Source organism: Anomaloglossus baeobatrachus, unplaced genomic scaffold (assembly GCF_048569485.1).
Source record: "Anomaloglossus baeobatrachus isolate aAnoBae1 unplaced genomic scaffold, aAnoBae1.hap1 Scaffold_289, whole genome shotgun sequence".
Classification (NCBI taxonomy): Eukaryota; Metazoa; Chordata; class Amphibia; order Anura; family Aromobatidae; genus Anomaloglossus; species Anomaloglossus baeobatrachus.
Window position 1 is genome coordinate 161754 of NW_027442345.1, and position 20000 is coordinate 181753.

Here is a 20000-nt window from a genome sequence, read left to right on the forward strand (position 1 = left end):
TTTTCAGTGAGCTGGGCATTTCATTCTGTGCAAACAGGGAGTGGCCCCCTTTTCAGTGAGATGGGCATTTCATTCTGTGCAAACGGAGTGGCCCTCTTTTCAGTGAGATGGGCATTTCATTCTGTGCAAACAGGGAGTGGCCCCCTTTTCAGTGAGCTGGGCATTTCATTCTGTGCAAACAGGGAGTGGCCCCCTTTTCAGTGAGATGGGCATTTCATTCTGTGCAAACGGAGTGGCCCTCTTTTCAGTGAGATGGGCATTTCATTCTGTGCAAACGGAGTGGCCCCCTTTTCAGTGAGATGGGCATTTCATTCTGTGCAAACGGAGTGGCCCCCTTTTCAGTGAGATGGGCATTTCATGCTGTGCAAACAGGGAGTGGCCCCCTTTTCAGTGAGATGGGACCCGGTCACTCTCAGCCCTTAGCCACATTGAGGCCTATTTTAGACCCATGGTAAGGTTTTAATATTAGAGAGTGTAGGTACTATCCCAACTGGGTACACCTTGACGTTAGTGGGATAGCTTTATGCTTTTTTTTGATCAAAAACAGTGTTTACTAAGTTCCCTATTTTATATGCACTATGCTTTTTAGTTACAGCAGGGTATGTTTTCACAATTTTTTCCTTGGTTTCTCTAAGTCACCTATCACTGTAGCCTCCACCAGTCGGGCCTCTATGGCAGAGTGGCCCGACGGAAGCCTCTCCTCAGTGCAAGACATATGAAAGCCGCATAGAGTTTGCAAAAAACACATGAAGGACTCGCAGACTGAGAAATAAGATTCTCTGCTCTGATGGGACGATGATAGAACTATTTGGTGATAATTCTAAGCGGTATGTGTGGAGAAAACCAGGTACCTCATCACAGTGAAGCATGGTGGCAGCATCATTCTATGGGGGCAGGGACAGGACGACTGGCTGTAATTTGAAGGAAAAGATGAATGCGGCCAAGTACAGAAAGATCCAGACCTGGCTGAAGCTTCACCTTCCAACAAGACAATGACCCTAAGCACACAGCTAAAATAACAAAGGAGCGGCTTCAGAACAATTCTGTGACCATTCCTGACCGGCCCAGCCAGAGCCCTGACCTAAACCCAACTGAGCATCTCTGGAGAGACCTGAAAATGGCTTCTACCAACGTTCACCATCCAACCTGACGGAACTGGAGAGCATCTGCAAGGAAGAATGGCCGAGGATCCCCAAATCCAGGATCCCAAGAAGACTCATGGCTGTACTAGCTCAAAAGGGAGGGTGCATCTACTCAATACTGAGCAAAGGGGCTGAATACTAAGGACCATGTGATATTTCAGTTTTTCTTGCAAAAATTTCTACATTTTTTTTGTCGATGGGGGATGGGATGCAGAGTGCACATTACTGAGAAAAAAATGTACCAAATGGCTGCAAGGAAACAGGGAAAATGTAAAGGGGGCTGAATACTTTCCGTACACAGTATCTATCTCTGTATATGGATCTATGTGTATGTTTGTAATATATATATGTGTATAGGTGTGTGTGTGTGTGTGTGTGTGTGTGTGTGTGTATGTATGTATGTGTATATATATATATATATAAAAAAAATTGTTTAAAAGAACTGAGAGTCCTCAGTGGTTGATACCTTTTAATGGCTAGCTGAAAAGATGGTAATAATTGCAAGCTGTTGTACTTTTTGTTCTGTGCTTTCTGGTAGTGTCTTCCTTTGTGTTTCAAATTCTCTCTGGAACTTTTTGTTCTGTGCTTTCTGGTAGTGTCTTCCTTTGTGTTTCAAATTCTCTCTGGAGCTTTCTGGTAGTGTCTTCCTTTGTGTTTCAAATTCTCTCTGGAGCTTTCTGGTAGTGTCTTCCTTTGTGTTTCAAATTCTCTCTGGAAGCTTTCTGGTAGTGTCTTCCTTATATATATAATATAGTGTGTGTATATGTGTGTATATATATAATATAGTGTGTGTGTATATGTGTGTGTATATATATATATATGTGTTTGTGTGTGTATATGTATGTATGTATGTGTGTGTATGTATGTGTATATATGTATGTATGTATATGTAGAGATAGATATATAGATATCCCGGTTTATGGATGTGTGTATATGTATATGTCTGTATATCTATATAATATCTCCCTAAGGTTTTTGTTTTCTCCTTTTAGGTTTTCTGCTCCAGGTTTTGAGACTCCAAGATTCTCTGCTCCTCGAGGAGGAAGGGTTTCTGGGCCAAGGGCTCCTGTTGGTTTTTGTGATCCACGTCCATTTTTTGAAGGAAACAATCTTCAGGGTTTCCGTTCTGCTAATGATTCTTTCCAAGGTCAGAGGTCGGCGTTCACCCAGGATCAGCGTGTGGATCCTGCAGCTGACCCTGCAGATGGTGACCGATCCATGCAGAGTTCAGAGCCCGCTGATCGGATCCAGACGCCATGTAAACAAACGTGGGTAGGAGCTGGAGGTCATAGAGGTGCTGATAAATGGGACAAGGTTCAGGGAGGGCTTCCTGTAAAGAAATGGGACGAGCAGCCTCATGTGTCTGAAAACAGGTGGGACCAGCCAGAAGAGCCGCAAACCTGGGACCGGCCCACAGACCACAACTGGGACAAGACTTCTAGAGACAAATGGGATGTGAAAAGCAACAGTTTTAGTGTTGGGACAAGCAGATCTCAGGAAAGCTCAGATATCATGGATTCTCCTGATCTCTGCACTGATGCTCCAGCTCGGCAGGGTATAGAGAGGGATGAAACCTTTCCAGGAGATATGAGAAAAAAACATGAAACCTCTCACCTAGACAGGCCAGATAGCCAGAGGGATGACATGGGTAATAAATGGCGGGACCCTCCTAACTACAGCTGGACTCCTTCAGACCCCCCTCATGACAGCTGGTTTGGTCCCAATAGAGAACCTCAAGACAGATGGAGCATTGCAGAAAATGCACCAGACCATTATGGTGGTGCCGGTGTTCCTAGAAATAATGAGGGACCCCCAGTAGACAAGTTTATTCCATTTCATGGCCCAAATCGCTTCGGGTTTGGTACTCCAGAGATGCCTCCCCGTGGACGAGCTAGATTTCCTGGTGAACCGCCACATAGTAGGTTTATTGGCCCAGGGGGCTTCAGTAGAGAGCGAATTAGCAATTCTGAGGGACTTTCGACAAACAGGCCTGGTGGCGCTGAAGGTAGGCATCAAGATCAGTTTAGCCGTCCAGATGATCATCCTAAACCTCATGATGAAGGCACTAGATTCTCAACACCCAGAAATCGATTTGGTGGTCCTAGCCTCCCTCCAGACAGATTTAGGGGTTCAGAAGCTGCCCCCACCATGGGTCAGTTTGGACCTGACAGCACCTCTAATGTAAAATGGAGCTTCTCTGAAGATCATGAAAGGTTTGATATGAATAGCCCTAAAGATGGTTGGGAAAGTAAAAGAGCCCCATATAATAAGGACCCTGATACACCAGCATGGCATCCAGAGGGTGGTATGATGGAGGCTAGGCCTCCACTGCCTATAAACAATCCTGCACATAAAGGGATACATGTGGATGAGCGGTGGAATAGACAAGAAGGTCGTGATGCCATGGGTGGAGGGCAGTGGGAAAAGTTTGGTTTTGCTCCTGATAACCAGAAGAGTTGTCATAGTTTACCTCTCGATAGTAGGGATGGAAAAGAAACACCTGAGGTGAAAGTCAAATCTGATGAGCAAAATGCCCCTACGCTACCTGCGCCAATTCACAGCATGTTCACGGTGGGTAGTCAGGTGTTCAGTGTAGACTCTGGAAAAACTGATAGTGTGGAGGTGGAGAACAGTGACAAGACATCAAAAGACTGCTCGCTTAATAAAGAAATTATCTCCACCGTTTCAGCACCACCTCAAATGGTTGGCCCAGCTTCTCCTGTAGGGCAGAAAGCTGCTGAGACCACCAATTCCAGTCTCCCCAAAACTGAGGGCTTTCCTACAATGCAATCCATTCCATCATCTGAGAAGTCTTTACCTGGTCTTGACTCAAAAATGGATCCCAGCGCGGAGATAACTACGAAGAACGTGGCCAAGTTAAGTGTTCTCCAAGAATCATCGGCCGCTCGTTCTTCAAAAGAACCTGCTGCTGATTCAAGCCTTCCCAGAATGGAGGCCAAACAGCCCACCGTCCCACCTCTTCTGATAACTAATGCAACTGCTTCGGCAAAGCCAGATGGCAGCCACGTGTCCCCTGATAACTGTGCTGCTTCTGCGGCTCCTGCCATCAGACCTGCTGCACCCCATATTGCCACGCCTGTTAAGTTTGGACCTCAAGCAGTTCCTTCTGTCAGACCAGTAGCCTTGCAGGCTCAGTTTCCTTTCAGGCCTGCAGCTCCTCAGACTGCTGTTCCTATCAGGTCAGTAGCACCTCGGGGGCCTCCTCCAATTAGACCTGGTGTTCCCCGAGCATCACCCCTTGTGAGACCTGGAGCCCCTAGGCCACCCCCACCTGCTAGGCCTAGTTTCCCTTGGGTTTCTCCCTTAATTAGACAAAGCATTCCCAAAGTTGGGCCTGGGCAGGTTAGAGCAGCTGGCCCTGTTAGACTGGGTGCGCCTAGGATGCCTCCACCTGTGAGGCCGCTAGACTTTCGCCCTCCTGTTTCTGATGAGGGGTTCAGTGAAGACATTCCCCCAGATGAAGACTATCTGTATGATCAGCCCATCGATGTAGATCCAAGAGCACAATCTTTTTATAAAGGGTCCGATCTTGGGAAATCAATGATTGAGCCTGAAATTCCCTCAGACCATGAACCTTTCATGGAGAGAGAGCAGTTCTCCAGAATGCCTGGTCCGGAAGGTCATCGAAGGAATTTGAGGCAAAATTTTCCTAATCAAGACATGGACAGTGTTGAAAGTCATTTACACCCTGAGAAGGTACGACCAAGTAATTACAGGGACTATGATCTGTCTGACGAGCCTGAATATTATCCTGGTGACTTTTCCAGTAAAGGTCCAATGAGAGGTAATATTGATCTCAGATTTAATCTTCCTTCCAGGGGGCGATCAAGGGGATTTATTCGTGATCGGCTCCCTCCCAGACCAGGAAGTTGTGATATAATGGATGTTTCCACTGAGAGAGATTTTGAGCCTAGGGCCCCATTTTTAGGAGAGAAAGTAGTGTTCAGAGAGGGTCCAGATGACACGCCACCATTTGAGCGTGATGCCTTCCTTGGAGAACCTAGGTTTTTTGAGAGAGAGAGATTTTTAGATCCTGTATTGGGTGATGGGAGGAGAGAGCCTCCTGGTGAAGGGCCAAGAAATGAGAACTGGGAAAGGGATAGATACTGGCGTGATGGTGAACCACAGTTTTCTGGAGACCCATATTTCAGGGACGATCGACACACAGGGCCCATTCCACCCCTGCCTCGGGATGTTAGGTGTGACCCTTGGCTTCGGGAGAGCAGCTCAGACCGTGGAAGCTATTATGACAGAGCAGAAATACGTTACTTACTTAAAGATGATCAAGATTTTTCCAGAATCCCAGGAGATCCTGATATTGCTCACAGGGAGAGAGACTGGCTGCCTTCCCGGAGATCTCAGTCACCACATCGTCCTTTCTCCCCTGGTCAGCCACGGTCTTCGTTGCCTCTTCCACCTCTCGACAACTACCCAGAGGAAAGATGGAGGCTAGACAGAAATCTGTCTGACAGAGATTTTCATGAACGCATGGAGTTCAGGGTTCGCGAATATTCTGACGTTCCTAAATGGCGTGAGGACCGAAAGCGCAACGAGTTTCTAGAAAGTCCAAATCTAGAACCCAGAGATGAACGATGGTATCCACCTGAGAGAGTAATGGGAGAAGAAATGAATGTTCTTCCAGCCCCGTCCACAGGACCGGACCCAGAACCTTCTAGCCATGGGGTGGTCGCCCTGAGCCAAAGACAGCACGAGATCATACTGAAGGCCGCTCAGGAGCTGAAAATGCTTCGGTGAGTTAAGTTGTGTGGTACTTTTGTAGTAGTGACAGATGTGGATGGCCACCTGTAGCCACCTGTAGAGGATATTTCAGCTTTTCCTCTACGTCATGTGAGCCATGCTCTGATTTTTAGTAATGGCTGAGCTGAACGAATATCTGAGGTCAGAATTGCCCTAATACCAGGCTTAGACCTATTCCTCCCAATCTGCTCGCTCCTCCTAGACTGATAGCGGCAGAGATGAAGGGTGAGCTCCTTGTAATCCCTTGTCCTCATTACCTGCAGGGAGCAGAAGGAACAACTGGACAATCTGAAGAATTTTTTCAACGGTTCGAATCCATCTGATTCCCTGAACCCTGTCCCAGCTCCTCAGCCGGAGGTGTTACAGGTGAGCAGGCCCTGCTGAGGGGCCATCAGACCTGGGCATCACCCTAAACCTTAATCCCATGTAGCCGTATAATTACTTAATTTGCTTTGCTTTCAGATGCCTCCAAGCTCTTTGGGAAATGTGGAGGGGGCTGCGACCTCCAGCCTGGCCTCATCTGTGCGAGGGGCGGCTGAGCACTGGGATGAAGACTCATTCAGTGGACTATGGGATGAAGAACGACAAGCGGGTCAGTCTGCGAACCTTTCTCTGGGATCCAGACTGCCAGGAATTCAGCAGACAGTAGACTACGCCCATGGTAGAGGTGAGTGGACCCCAGGCCTTTCTTCTCTGCCATGCCTGCTCCTCCTGCTATTAGTTGATGCTCATTTCTCTGTACTAGATGTCACAGTGGGGAAAGTGGAACAGATGCCCTATGGGGAGAGAGTGGTACTGCCTGAGCCTGCCCTGGAGACTGGGAGCTCTTCATTTCCCACAGGTATGAGATCTCTGGCCAGCCTGGTTCCCCGTACCATAGCGGAGGTGCAACACTTGGAGGGCGGATGTGCCGGGGTGCACATTCCAGTCCTGTACGTCCATATACATGGACTCGTTCTTTCTCTGTTAGGATTTTAGTTTCTTTTAGTTACACCATTGCTGGACAAGCCCTTTATAAATGTCCGCTTACGTCCGGGAGCACAGCAGCCCTCCTCTGTGAGCGCCCTGGTGGTATAATCAGTGGCAGGTGATGACTCCCTACGTCTTCTACTGAAGACAGCAGAGTCCGTGAAGCAGGAGTCCGATCTGTCCAGCCCCGCCGGTCAGCAAGTTACTGCATATCCTATGGACTTGGTACAAACCCTGTACTGTGCGGGTCCTGGTGGTATAATCAGTGGCAGGTGATGACTCCCTACATCTTCTACTGAAGACAGCAGAGTCCGTGAAGCAGGAGTCCGATCTGTCCAGCCCCCCCCGGTCAGCAAGTTACTGCATATCCTATGGACTTGGTACAAACCCTGTACTGTGCGGGTCCTGGTGGTATAATCAGTGGCAGGTGATGACTCCCTACGTCTTCTACTGAAGACAGCAGAGTCCGTGAAGCAGGAGTCCGATCTGTCCAGCCCCCCCCCGGTCAGCAAGTTACTGCATATCCTATGGACTTGGTACAAACCCTGTACTGTGAGGGTCCTGGTGGCTTCTCCCTAGTTTTCTAATATTAAGGGCAGACACTCTGGTCTGAACCAGATGTTACCATGATTTTCTTGAGGAACTCTGAGAACACACGCAAAATCTCCAAATTTCTCCACATGTGCTGTCAGTCCTCCCAGATGATGGGTCAGGCAGCTTTTCAGCCTCGGTGCTAGGGGCATCCTGAGTCGGTGCGCACCGGACTCGCCCCACTTGACCGCTACACTCACCCGCTGGGGGTGCAGCATCCGTAAATCTCCAGGTGAAAGCCACAGCATTCTCCACCCGTGGACACTGCCCTTGTGGGCCGCTGCGAGGTGTGCTGGGGTAGTGGCTGAAGTCACCTCCATCTTTTGCCTCCAGATTATTTGATCGATTGCTTCGATCGAGACCTCAGGGATCGGGATCCATATTTTGAAAGGCAAAGCAGTAAACACCTGGATCGCCGGGGATACGAGCGGGAGCGTGACAGAGATCGTCTGGATAGTCACCGGGACAGAGGAGACCATGACAGAGAGCGCTTCGATCGTGATCGTCACTCACGGGAGGAAAGGTAAGAGTTACACGCCGACTCCACTGTCACCTCCGCTCTTTGCTCACGTGCGCCACTCCTGCAGGTCATCGTCCTCTTTCCGCGATAAGGACAGCACAAATCGTCGCACTGGCTCTGACAAACCCTCCTACGAGAGGAAGCCGGAGCGGTCAACCTTTGAGGCACCACCACCTGCATTTGCCGGTTAGAAAGTCTCTTCTCATCCATAAGACTTGTCTATGTAACAGGTAAACTATAAAGTAACCTTCTCTCTCCTCCTTAAAGCAACTCGCAGGCCCTACCCAGAAGACAGGCCGGTGCTCCCCCCGCCTGTGCCTCCACCAGAAAAAAAACCAGAGACTAAAAACGTGGACGATCTCCTGAAGAAGCCGGGCCGACAGAACAGACCTGACCGGGTGAGCGCCCTTTCCCCAGCCCTGCCGCCTGTCCCCAGCCCTGCCGCCTGTCCCCAGCCCTGCCGCCTGTCCCCAGCCCTGCCGCCTGTCCCCAGCCCTGCCGCCTGTCCCCTCGCTCCTTCAGGGCTCTTACTGCTTACGCCATCTTTCTTTAGATTGTCGTTATCATGAGAGGTTTGCCAGGAAGTGGGAAGACGCATGTGGCCAAGCTGATCAGGGTGAGGCCATACGGAGCGCCCAAGTGTATTATGCCCCTGCTTTTCTGTCCTCCTCCTCACCACACTCCATACTGTTCAGGACAAAGAGGTGGAAAATGGAGGTTCTGCTCCTCGAGTCCTGAGCCTGGATGACTATTTCATGACTGAAGTGGAGAAGGTGGAGAAAGATCCAGAATCCGGCAAGAAAGTCGTAAAAAAGGTAGTAAAAAAACCTCACCACGTGCAACTCAGTGTCCAGATCTACAGAACGCGTGGGACCCAATTACTCTGCTGCCCGGCGGGACACGTAGAGGAGCGGTCAAAACGAGAGAAGACCGCGCACAATACAGACACCATCCTTACTGAGCTCCCATCCCAAAGCTCCAGCGGTCACATGTCCACATGCAGCACACGCCGCTCATCCTACACTGACGCGTTTCACATCGCCCGCGGTCACATGTCCACATGCAGCACACGCCGCTCATCCTACACTGACGCGTTTCACATCGCCCGCGGTCACATGTCCACATGCAGCACACGCCACTCATCCTATACTGACGCGTTTCACATCGCCCGCGGTCACATCACCACATGCAGCACACGCCGCTCATCCTACACTGACGCGTTTCACATCGCCCGCGGTCACATCACCACATGCAGCACGCCGCTCATCCTACACTGACGCGTTTCACATCGCCCGCGGTCACATCACCACATATAGCACACACCGCTCATCCTACACTGACGCGTTTCACATCGCCCGCGGTCACATGTCCACATGCAGCACACGCCGCTCATCCTACACTGACGCGTTTCACATCGCCCGCGGTCACATGTCCACATGCAGCACACACCGCTCATCCTACACTGACGCGTTTCACATCGCCCGCGGTCACATGTCCACATGCAGCACACGCCGCTCATCCTACACTGACGCGTTTCACATCGCCTGCGGTCACATGTCCACATGCAGCACACGCCGCTCATCCTACACTGACCCGTTTCACATCGCCTGCGGTCACATGTCCACATCTAGCACACGCCGCTCATCCTACACTGACGCGTTTCACATCGCCCGAGGTCACATGTCCACATGCAGCACACGCCGCTCATCCTACACTGACCCGTTTCACATCGCCCGCGGTCACATCACCACATGCAGCACACGCCACTCATCCTACACTGACGCGTTTCACATCGCCCGCGGTCACATCATCACATGCAGCACACGCCGCTCATCCTACACTGACGCGTTTCACATCGCCCGCGGTCACATCACCACATGCAGCACACGCCGCTCATCCTACACTGACGCGTTTCACATCGCCCGCGGTCACATCACCACATGCAGCACACACCGCTCATCCTACACTGACGCGTTTCACATCGCCCGCAGTCACATCACCACATGCAGCACACGCCGCTCATCCTACACTGACGCGTTTCACATCGCCCGCGGTCACATGTCCACATGCAGCACACGCCGCTCATCCTACACTGACGCGTTTCACATCGCCCGCGGTCACATCACCACATGCAGCACACACCGCTCATCCTACACTGACGCGTTTCACATCGCCTGCGGTCACATGTCCACATCTAGCACACACCGCTCATCCTACACTGACGCGTTTCACATCGCCCGCGGTCACATCACCACATGCAGCACACGCCGCTCATCCTACACTGACGCGTTTCACATCGCCCGCGATCACATGTCCACATGCAGCACACGCCGCTCATCCTACACTGACGCGTTTCACATCGCCCGCGGTCACATCACCACATGCAGCACACGCCGCTCATCCTACACTGACGCGTTTCACATCGCCCGCGGTCACATCACCACATGCAGCACACCTCACTTTACACATCAACTGCATGTGACACCGACTCCTTATGTTCCTATAGGTCATGGAGTACGAGTACGAGCCAGAGATGGAGGACACGTACCGCTGCGGAATGTTAAAGACCTTCAAGAAGACCCTAGATGACGGCTTCTTCCCCTTCATCATACTGGACAGCATCCACGACCGCGTGCGGCACTTCGAACAGTTCTGGAGTGCGGCGAAAACCAAAGGATTTGAGGTAAATGCATAGCCTCACCTCTAGGGGGAGACACGGAGCTAACTAGTCACATCAGGAGGCCATAACCCCTTTATAGTGGCACATAATCCACACTGAGCACAAGAGCTTACACTCTGAGGAGAGAGGACACTGAGCACAAGAGCTTACACTCTATGAGGAGAGAGGACACTGATCACAAGAGCTTACAATCTATGAGGAGAGAGGACACTGATCACAAGAGCTTACACTCTATGAGGAGAGGAGGACACTGAGCACAAGAGCTTACACTCTATGAGGAGAGGAGGACACTGATCACAAGAGCTTACACTCTATGAGGAGAGGAGGACACTGATCACAAGAGCTTACACTCTATGAGGAGAGGACACTGAGCACAAGAGCTTACACTCTATGAGGAGAGAGGACACTGATCACAAGAGCTTACAATCTATGAGGAGAGAGGACACTGAGCACAAGAGCTTACACTCTATGAGGAGAGGAGGACACTGAGCACAAGAGCTTACAATCTATGAGGAGAGAGGACACTGATCACAAGAGCTTACAATCTATGAGGAGAGAGGACACTGAGCACAAGAGCTTACAATCTATGAGGAGAGAGGACACTGAGCACAAGAGCTTACAATCTATGAGGAGAGAGGACACTGATCACAAGAGCTTACACTCTATGAGGAGAGGAGGACACTGATCACAAGAGCTTACACTCTATGAGGAGAGAGGACACTGAGCACAAGAGCTTACACTCTATGAGGAGAGGAGGACACTGAGCACAAGAGCTTACACTCTATGAGGAGAGGAGGACACTGAGCACAAGAGCTTACACTCTGAGGAGAGGAGGACACTGAGCACAAGAGCTTACACTCTATGAGGAGAGGAGGACACTGAGCACAAGAGCTTACACTCTATGAGGAGAGGAGGACACTGAGCACAAGAGCTTACACTCTATGAGGAGAGGAGGACACTGATCACAAGAGCTTACAATCTATGAGGAGAGGACACTGAGCACAAGAGCTTACACTCTGAGGAGAGAGGACACTGATCACAAGAGCTTACACTCTATGAGGAGAGGAGGACACTGATCACAAGAGCTTACACTCTATGAGGAGAGAGGACACTGATCACAAGAGCTTACAATCTATGAGGAGAGAGGACACTGATCACAAGAGCTTACACTCTGAGGAGAGGAGGACACTGATCACAAGAGCTTACAATCTATGAGGAGAGGAGGACACTGATCACAAGAGCTTACACTCTATGAGGAGAGGAGGACACTGATCACAAGAGCTTACACTCTATGAGGAGAGGAGGACACTGATCACAAGAGCTTACACTCTATGAGGAGAGAGGACACTGATCACAAGAGCTTACACTCTATGAGGAGAGGAGGACACTGATCACAAGAGCTTACACTCTATGAGGAGAGGACACTGAGCACAAGAGCTTACACTCTATGAGGAGAGGAGGACACTGATCACAAGAGCTTACAATCTATGAGGAGAGGAGGACACTGAGCACAAGAGCTTACACTCTATGAGGAGAGGAGGACACTGATCACAAGAGCTTACAATCTATGAGGAGAGAGGACACTGAGCACAAGAGCTTACAATCTATGAGGAGAGGAGGACACTGATCATAAGAGCTTACACTCTATGAGGAGAGGAGGACACTGAGCACAAGAGCTTACAATCTATGAGGAGAGGACACTGAGCACAAGAGCTTACAGTTAGGTTATTTTTCTTCCTGGTCTTTATGTGCATCGGTCCAGTTTCTTGCAGACGCTGGGGGTCCCGGTTGTTGCCCCCTCGTGGTCACTGACTGCTGTGATTGTGTTACAGGTTTATGTGGCTGAAGTTGCTGCCGATCTTCAGACCTGTGCGAAGAGAAATGTGCACAGCCGCAAGGTGAAGGAGCTGAGTAAGGTGAGCGCCATGTGACCAACGCCACCCAACCCCCTTGATCTCTCTGATACCCTTCTTTCCTATGCCCCGCGTGCCCCTCTCCTTGTTCCCAGCATGCCCCTCTCCTTCCTTCCGATGCCCCGCGCGCCCCTTTTCTTGTTCCCAGCATGCCTCTCTTCTTCCACCCGGTGTCCCGTATGCCCCGCTCCTAGCTCCCGGCGTGCCGCTCCTTGCTCCCGGCGTGCCGCTCCTTGCTCCCGGCGTGCCGCTCCTTGCTCCCGGCGTGCCGCTCCTTGCTCCCGGCGTGCCGCTCCTTGCTCCCGGCGTGCCTTTCCTTGCTCCCGGCGTGCCGTTCCTTGCTCCCGGCGTGCCGTTCCTTGCTCCCGGCGTGCCGCTCCTTGCTCCCGGCGTGCCGCTCCTTGCTCCCGGCGTGCCGCTCCTTGCTCCCGGCGTGCCGCTCCTTGCTCCCGGCGTGCCGCTCCTTGCTCCCGGCGTGCCGCTCCTTGCTCCCGGCATGCCGCTCCCGGCGTGCCGCTCCTTGCTCCCGGCGTGCCGCTCCTTGCTCCCGGCGTGCCGCTCCTTGCTCCCGGCGTGCCGCTCCTTGCTCCCGGCGTGCCGCTCCTTGCTCCCGGCGTGCCGCTCCTTGCTCCCGGCGTGCCGCTCCTTGCTCCCGGCGTGCCGCTCCTTGCTCCCGGCGTGCCGCTCCTTGCTCCCGGCGTGCCGCTCCTTGCTCCCGGCGTGCCGCTCCTTGCTCCCGGCGTGCCGCTCCTTGCTCCCGGCGTGCCGCTCCTTGCTCCCGGCGTGCCGCTCGCCCCTCCCCTTGCTCCCGGCGTGCCGCTCGCCCCTCTCCTTGCTCCCGGCGTGCCGCTCGCCCCTCCCCTTGCTCCCGGCGTGCCGCTCGCCCCTCTCCTTGCTCTCGGCGTCCCGCTCGCCCCTCTCCTTGCTCCCGGCGTCCCGCTCGCCCCTCTCCTTGCTCCCGGCGTCCCGCTCGCCCCTGCCTTTGCTCCCGGCGTCCCGCTCGCCCCTGCCTTTGCTCCCGGCGTCCCGCTCGCCCCTCTCCTTGCTCCCGGCGTCCCGCTCGCCCCTGCCTTTGCTCCCGGCGTCCCGCTCGCCCCTTCCCTTGCTCCCGGCGTCCCGCTCGCCCCTCTCCTTGCTCCCGGCGTCCCGCTCGCCCCTCTCCTTGCTCCCGGCGTCCCGCTCGCCCCTCCCCTTGCTCCCGGCGTGCCGCTCCTTGCTCCCGGCGTGCCGCTCCTTGCTCCCGGCGTGCCGCTCGCCCCTCCCCTTGCTCCCGGCGTGCCGCTCGCCCCTCCCCTTGCTCCCGGCGTGCCGCTCGCCCCTCCCCTTGCTCCCGGCGTGCCGCTCGCCCCTCTCCTTGCTCTCGGCGTCCCGCTCGCCCCTCTCCTTGCTCCCGGCGTCCCGCTCGCCCCTCTCCTTGCTCCCGGCGTCCCGCTCGCCCCTGCCTTTGCTCCCGGCGTCCCGCTCGCCCCTGCCTTTGCTCCCGGCGTCCCGCTCGCCCCTCTCCTTGCTCCCGGCGTCCCGCTCGCCCCTGCCTTTGCTCCCGGCGTCCCGCTCGCCCCTTCCCTTGCTCCCGGCGTCCCGCTCGCCCCTCTCCTTGCTCCCGGCGTCCCGCTCGCCCCTCTCCTTGCTCCCGGCGTCCCGCTCGCCCCTCCCCTTGCTCCCGGCGTGCCGCTCGCCCCTCCCCTTGCTCCCGGCGTCCCGCTCGCCCCTCTCCTTGCTCCCGGCGTCCCGCTCGCCCCTCTCCTTGCTCCCGGCGTCCCGCTCGCCCCTCTCCTTGCTCCCGGCGTCCCGCTCGCCCCTCTCCTTGCTCCCGGCGTCCCGCTCGCCCCTCTCCTTGCTCCCGGCGTCCCGCTCGCCCCTCTCCTTGCTCCCGGCGTCCCGCTCGCCCCTCTCCTTGCTCCCGGCGTCCCGCTCGCCCCTCCCCTTGCTCCCGGCGTCCCGCTCGCCCCTCTCCTTGCTCTCGGCGTCCCGCTCGCCCCTCTCCTTGCTCCCGGCGTCCCGCTCGCCCCTCTCCTTGCTCCCGGCGTCCCGCTCGCCCCTCTCCTTGCTCCCGGCGTCCCGCTCGCCCCTCTCCTTGCTCCCGGCGTCCCGCTCGCCCCTCTCCTTGCTCCCGGCGTCCCGCTCGCCCCTCTCCTTGCTCCCGGCGTCCCGCTCGCCCCTCTCCTTGCTCCCGGCGTCCCGCTCGCCCCTCTCCTTGCTCCCGGCGTCCCGCTCGCCCCTCTCCTTGCTCCCGGCGTCCCGCTCGCCCCTCTCCTTGCTCCCGGCGTCCCGCTCGCCCCTCTCCTTGCTCCCGGCGTCCCGCTCGCCCCTCTCCTTGCTCCCGGCGTCCCGCTCGCCCCTCTCCTTGCTCCCGGCGTCCCGCTCGCCCCTCTCCTTGCTCCCGGCGTCCCGCTCGCCCCTCTCCTTGCTCCCGGCGTCCCGCTCGCCCCTCTCCTTGCTCCCGGCGTCCCGCTCGCCCCTCTCCTTGCTCCCGGCGTCCCGCTCGCCCCTGCCTTTGCTCCCGGCGTCCCGCTCGCCCCTCTCCTTGCTCCCGGCGTGCCGCTCGCCCCTCTCCTTGCTCCCGGCGTCCCGCTCGCCCCTCTCCTTGCTCCCGGCGTCCCGCTCGCCCCTCCCCTTGCTCCCGGCGTCCCGCTCGCCCCTCCCCTTGCTCCCGGCGTCCCGCTCGCCCCTCCCCTTGCTCCCGGCGTCCCGCTCGCCCCTCTCCTTGCTCCCGGCGTCCCGCTCGCCCCTCCCCTTGCTCCCGGCGTCCCGCTCGCCCCTCCCCTTGCTCCCGGCGTCCCGCTCGCCCCTCCCCTTGCTCCCGGCGTCCCGCTCGCCCCTCTCCTTGCTCTCGGCGTCCCGCTCGCCCCTCTCCCTGCTCCCGGCGTCCCGCTCGCCCCTTCCTCTGTATTACGGGTCATGTCATCCTGTGTCTGCCCCTAGATGGCGGATGGCTGGGAGGCAGCTCCGCGGCACATGATCCGCCTGGACGTCCGCTCTCTGCTGCAGGACGCCGCCATTGAGGAGGTTTGTGAAATCACTATAGATTTGTTTAGCGGGTCTACACAATATGGGCTGTACACGTCCACACTGAGGAGTCGCTCATTTAGTAGTGGCACATTTGGGGGGGTCTTGTAGTATTGGCACATTTGGGGGGGTCTTGTAGTATTGGCACATTTGGGGGGTCTTGTAGTATTGGCACATTTGGGGGGGTCTTGTATTGGCACATTTGGGGGGGGTTTGTAGCATTGGCACATTTGGGGGGGTCTTGTAGTAGTGGCACATTTGGGGGGGTCTTGTAGTATTGGCACATTTGGGGGGTCTTGTAGTGGCACATTTGGGGGGGGGTGTTTTGGGGGGGTTTGTAGCATTGGCACATTTGGGGGGGGTCTTATTGGCACATTTGGGTGGGGTCTTTTGGGGGGGTTTGTAGTATTGGCACATTTGGGGGGGGTGTTTTGGGGGGGTTTGTAGCATTGGCACATTTGGGGGGGTCTTGTATTGGCACATTTGGGGGGTCTTGTAGTATTGGCGCATTTGGGTGGGGTTTTTTGGGGGGGTTTGTAGTATTGGCACATTTGGGGGGGGTTTGTAGCATTGGCACATTTGGGGGGGTTTGTAGCATTGGCACATTTGGGGGGGGGTTTTTTTGGGGGGGGTTTGTAGCATTGGCACATTTGGGGGGGGTCTTTTGGGGGGGTTTGTAGCATTGGCACATTTGGGGGGGTCTTGTATTGGCACATTTGGGGGGGTCTTGTAGTATTGGCACATTTGGGTGGGGTCTTTTGGGGGGGGTTTGTAGTATTGGCACATTTGGGGGGGGTGTTTTGGGGGGGGTCTTGTAGTATTGGCACATTTGGGTGGGGTCTTTTGGGGGGGTTTGTAGCATTGGCACATTTGGGGGGGGTCTTTTGGGGGGGTTTGTAGTATTGGCACATTTGGGGGGGGTGTTTTGGGGGGGTTTGTAGTATTGGCACATTTGGGTGGGGTCTTGTATTGGCACATTTGGGGGGGTCTTGTAGTAGTGGCACATTTGGGGGGGTCTTGTAGTATTGGCACATTTGGGGGGTCTTGTAGTGACATATTTGGGTGGGGTCTTGTATTGGCACATTTGGGGGGGGTCTTGTAGCATTGGCACATTTGGGGGGGGTCTTGTAGTAGTGGCACATTTGGGGGGGTCTTGTATTGGCACATTTGGGGGGGGTTTGTAGCATTGGCACTTCTGCTTGCTTTTGAGCGTTGCCGTCTCCTTTCCTGTAGGTTGAGATGGAGGACTCTGACCCGAGCGCGGAGCTGCAACAAGAAGCGAAGAAGGAGGCGCTGGAGGAGGAGGAGAGCGAGCGGGTAGGCAGCAGCGGCCATGTCTCCGTGCTTCTTCGTGGATTCTTGCCCGTCCTGGAGGGGTTGTCAGCATTCAGGATAGAATTGCCCTGAGCGTCCGTCTGGCAGGCTGCAGCGGTGCTGATGGTTGGGGTCTTCTCACTGGGGGTCCATAGATTGGTGACTTTGAAATGTTAGGACAACATCTGCTCCATCCATCCTCCGCCTCTGCTCCTGGTGACTTACTGTCTACTCACAGCTGCCGAGCTCAGTGATTGTCTACAGTGCTGACAACACCTCACCAGCGCTGCAGCCAATTCCAGGCAGCTCCATTCAGAGAAACCCCCTCTAAATCTCCGTGCCTTTAGTCTGTTGGTGATGAAATGGCCTTAACCCCTTCCCGACCTGGCGCTTTTCTATTTTGTCTTTCTCGCCTTCTTCCATGCTGTCGTATTTTTTTTTTTGTGGGGCAAGTCGTAGTTTTGGATCACCCCATTCGTGTTACTATCAGTTTTCTGGGCCGTCACTTTCAGGCAGGTAGTGTGGATGAAGTGAGCGGTCCCGGACCATCACTATCTATAGGGTTGTGTGTGGATGAAGGGAGCGGTCCCGGACCATCACTATCTATAGGGTTGTGTGTGGATGAAGGGAGCGGTCCCGGACCATCACTATCTATAGGGTTGTGTGTGGATGAAGGGAGCGGTCCCGGACCATCACTATCTATAGGGTTGTGTGTGGATGAAGTGAGCGGTCCCGGACCATCACTTTCTATAGGGTTGTGTGTGGATGAAGTGAGCGGTCCCGGACCATCACTATCTATAGGGTTGTGTGCGGATGAAGTGAGCGGTCCCGGACCATCACTTTCTATAGGGTTGTGTGTGGATAAAGGGAGCGGTCCCGGACCATCACTATCTATAGGGTTGTGTGCGGATGAAGTGAGCGGTCCCGGACCATCACTATCTATAGGGTTGTGTGTGGATGAAGGGAGCGGTCCCGGACCATCACTATCTATAGGGTTGTGTGTGGATGAAGTGAGCGGTCCCGGACCATCACTATCTATAGGGTTGTGTGCGGATGAAGTGAGCGGTCCCGGACCATCACTATCTATAGGGTTGTGTGTGGATGAAGTGAGCGGTCCCGGACCATCACTATCTATAGGGTTGTGTGTGGATGAAGGGAGCGGTCCCGGACCATCACTATCTATAGGGTTGTGTGTGGATGAAGGGAGCGGTCCCGGACCATCACTTTCTATAGGGTTGTGTGTGGATGAAGTGAGCGGTCCCGGACCATCACTATCTATAGGGTTGTGTGTGGATGAAGTGAGCGGTCCCGGACCATCACTTTCTATAGGGTTGTGTGTGGATGAAGTGAGCGGTCCCGGACCATCACTTTCTATAGGGTTGTGTGTGGATGAAGTGAGCGGTCCCGGACCATCACTTTTCTATAGGGTTGTGTGCGGATGAAGTGAGCGGTCCCGGACCATCACTATCTATAGGGTTGTGTGCGGATGAAGTGAGCGGTCCCGGACCATCACTTTCTATAGGGTTGTGTGCGGATGAAGTGAGCGGTCCCGGACCATCACTATCTATAGGGTTGTGTGTGGATGAAGTGAGCGGTCCCGGACCATCACTTTCTATAGGGTTGTGTGCGGATGAAGTGAGCGGTCCTGGACCATCACTTTCTATAGGGTTGTGTGTGGCTGAAGGGAGCGGTCCCGGACCATCACTTTCTATAGGGTTGTGTGCGGATGAAGTGAGCGGTCCCGGACCATCACTTTCTATAGGGTTGTGTGCGGATGAAGTGAGCGGTCCCGGACCATCACTTTTCTATAGGGTTGTGTGCGGATGAAGTGAGCGGTCCCGGACCATCACTATCTATAGGTGTGAGGCAAATCCCGGGAAATGAAGATGAATTATGACTCCAGTCATAATCCCTCATCACTCCCTGGCAGTGCCCCCTCCCTTCTTGTTCTCAGTGTTCCACTTACACCTCCATGGCCATGTCCTGTGATATGGAAATTAGGTGGCTTAGGGACAATGGACACAGGATGACTCCCTGCCGTGACCCTGTAGTGGGGGCTGCTAGCTAGTTAGCAAGGCTATGGAAATAGCCAGACAGAACGACTCCAGTAAAAAATGGTTCATATCTCGCAAGCCATATTTCCGATAAATATGGCAACCATAAAAATGGTGTCTCCGCATGCGGACGATGCCGGCACACCCTTTTTATGGGAGCAGGACATTGGGAACTGCCCCAGGCGTGATATCAGCCAATGGGGAACTGGCAGACAGGTCATGAGTCCCCTCGTTCTGTAGCTAAATTCATAACTGTCACAATGAGAGCATTGGCGTCCGCCTACGACGCTCCCAGGCAAAGTTATGGCCCATATTCCATGTTGTGGATTGTCCATAACTCAAGCCAGGGGTGGAGCAGTGCTCCCTTTGAGGTCACTAAGGTAGGAGGGGACCTGGATTTGCCCAGGTTGATAACCCTACTTCGGCCATTTTCCAGTGTTCTTTCGCTGGGGGTCACGTGTAGGAAACATCTGTGGGAGTTCCTGGAAACCTGGTCTACAGCGCCCCCCTGTGGCCAGACGCACAAGGTAACTGATTGAATTGCATACCTGTTTGTAAACCATGCTTTCTTCAGCGCTCTATTGGGAGACCCAGACGATTGGGGTATAGCTACTGCCCTCTGGAGGCCACACAAAGCACTACATCAAAAGTGCAAGGCCCCTCCCCCTCTGGCTATACCCCCCCCGTGATATCACGGGTTCTCCAGTTTTAGCTTTGTGTGCGAAGGAGGTCAGACATTCCATGCATAGCTCCACAGATTTTAGTCAGCAGTAGCTGCTGACTATTTCGGATGGAAGAAAAGCGGACACATATAGTGTCCCCAGCATGCTCCCTTCTCACCCCTGGATGGTGTTGTAAGGTTGAGGTACCTATTGCTGGTACAGGGCTGGAGCCTGACATGCTGTTTTCCTTCCACATCCCCTTGTAGGGCTCTGTGGAAGTGGGATCCTGCCGGCCTCTCAGCTCTGACGCCGGGCTCCATCCACAGACCCATTAGAACCTGATGGATTCGGAGCAGGAGTACGATCAGGG

The 20000-nt window shown here is 54.5% G+C and overlaps 1 protein-coding gene across 1 annotated transcript in view; it reads left to right on the top strand.

Moving 5' to 3' along the window:
* The window catches only part of YLPM1 (YLP motif containing 1), a 152274-nt gene that overhangs the window by 26153 nt on the left and 106121 nt on the right, over nucleotides 1-20000 (top strand). Inside the window, exons 2-14 of the mRNA XM_075332314.1 lie at nucleotides 2135-5914; nucleotides 6185-6287; nucleotides 6384-6588; nucleotides 6667-6762; nucleotides 7815-8004; nucleotides 8069-8187; nucleotides 8269-8399; nucleotides 8555-8617; nucleotides 8697-8816; nucleotides 10508-10684; nucleotides 12514-12597; nucleotides 15517-15600; nucleotides 16834-16917. Coding sequence (XP_075188429.1) covers nucleotides 2135-5914; nucleotides 6185-6287; nucleotides 6384-6588; nucleotides 6667-6762; nucleotides 7815-8004; nucleotides 8069-8187; nucleotides 8269-8399; nucleotides 8555-8617; nucleotides 8697-8816; nucleotides 10508-10684; nucleotides 12514-12597; nucleotides 15517-15600; nucleotides 16834-16917 — 5236 coding nt within the window. The remainder of the gene's footprint in view (nucleotides 1-2134; nucleotides 5915-6184; nucleotides 6288-6383; nucleotides 6589-6666; nucleotides 6763-7814; nucleotides 8005-8068; nucleotides 8188-8268; nucleotides 8400-8554; nucleotides 8618-8696; nucleotides 8817-10507; nucleotides 10685-12513; nucleotides 12598-15516; nucleotides 15601-16833; nucleotides 16918-20000) is intronic.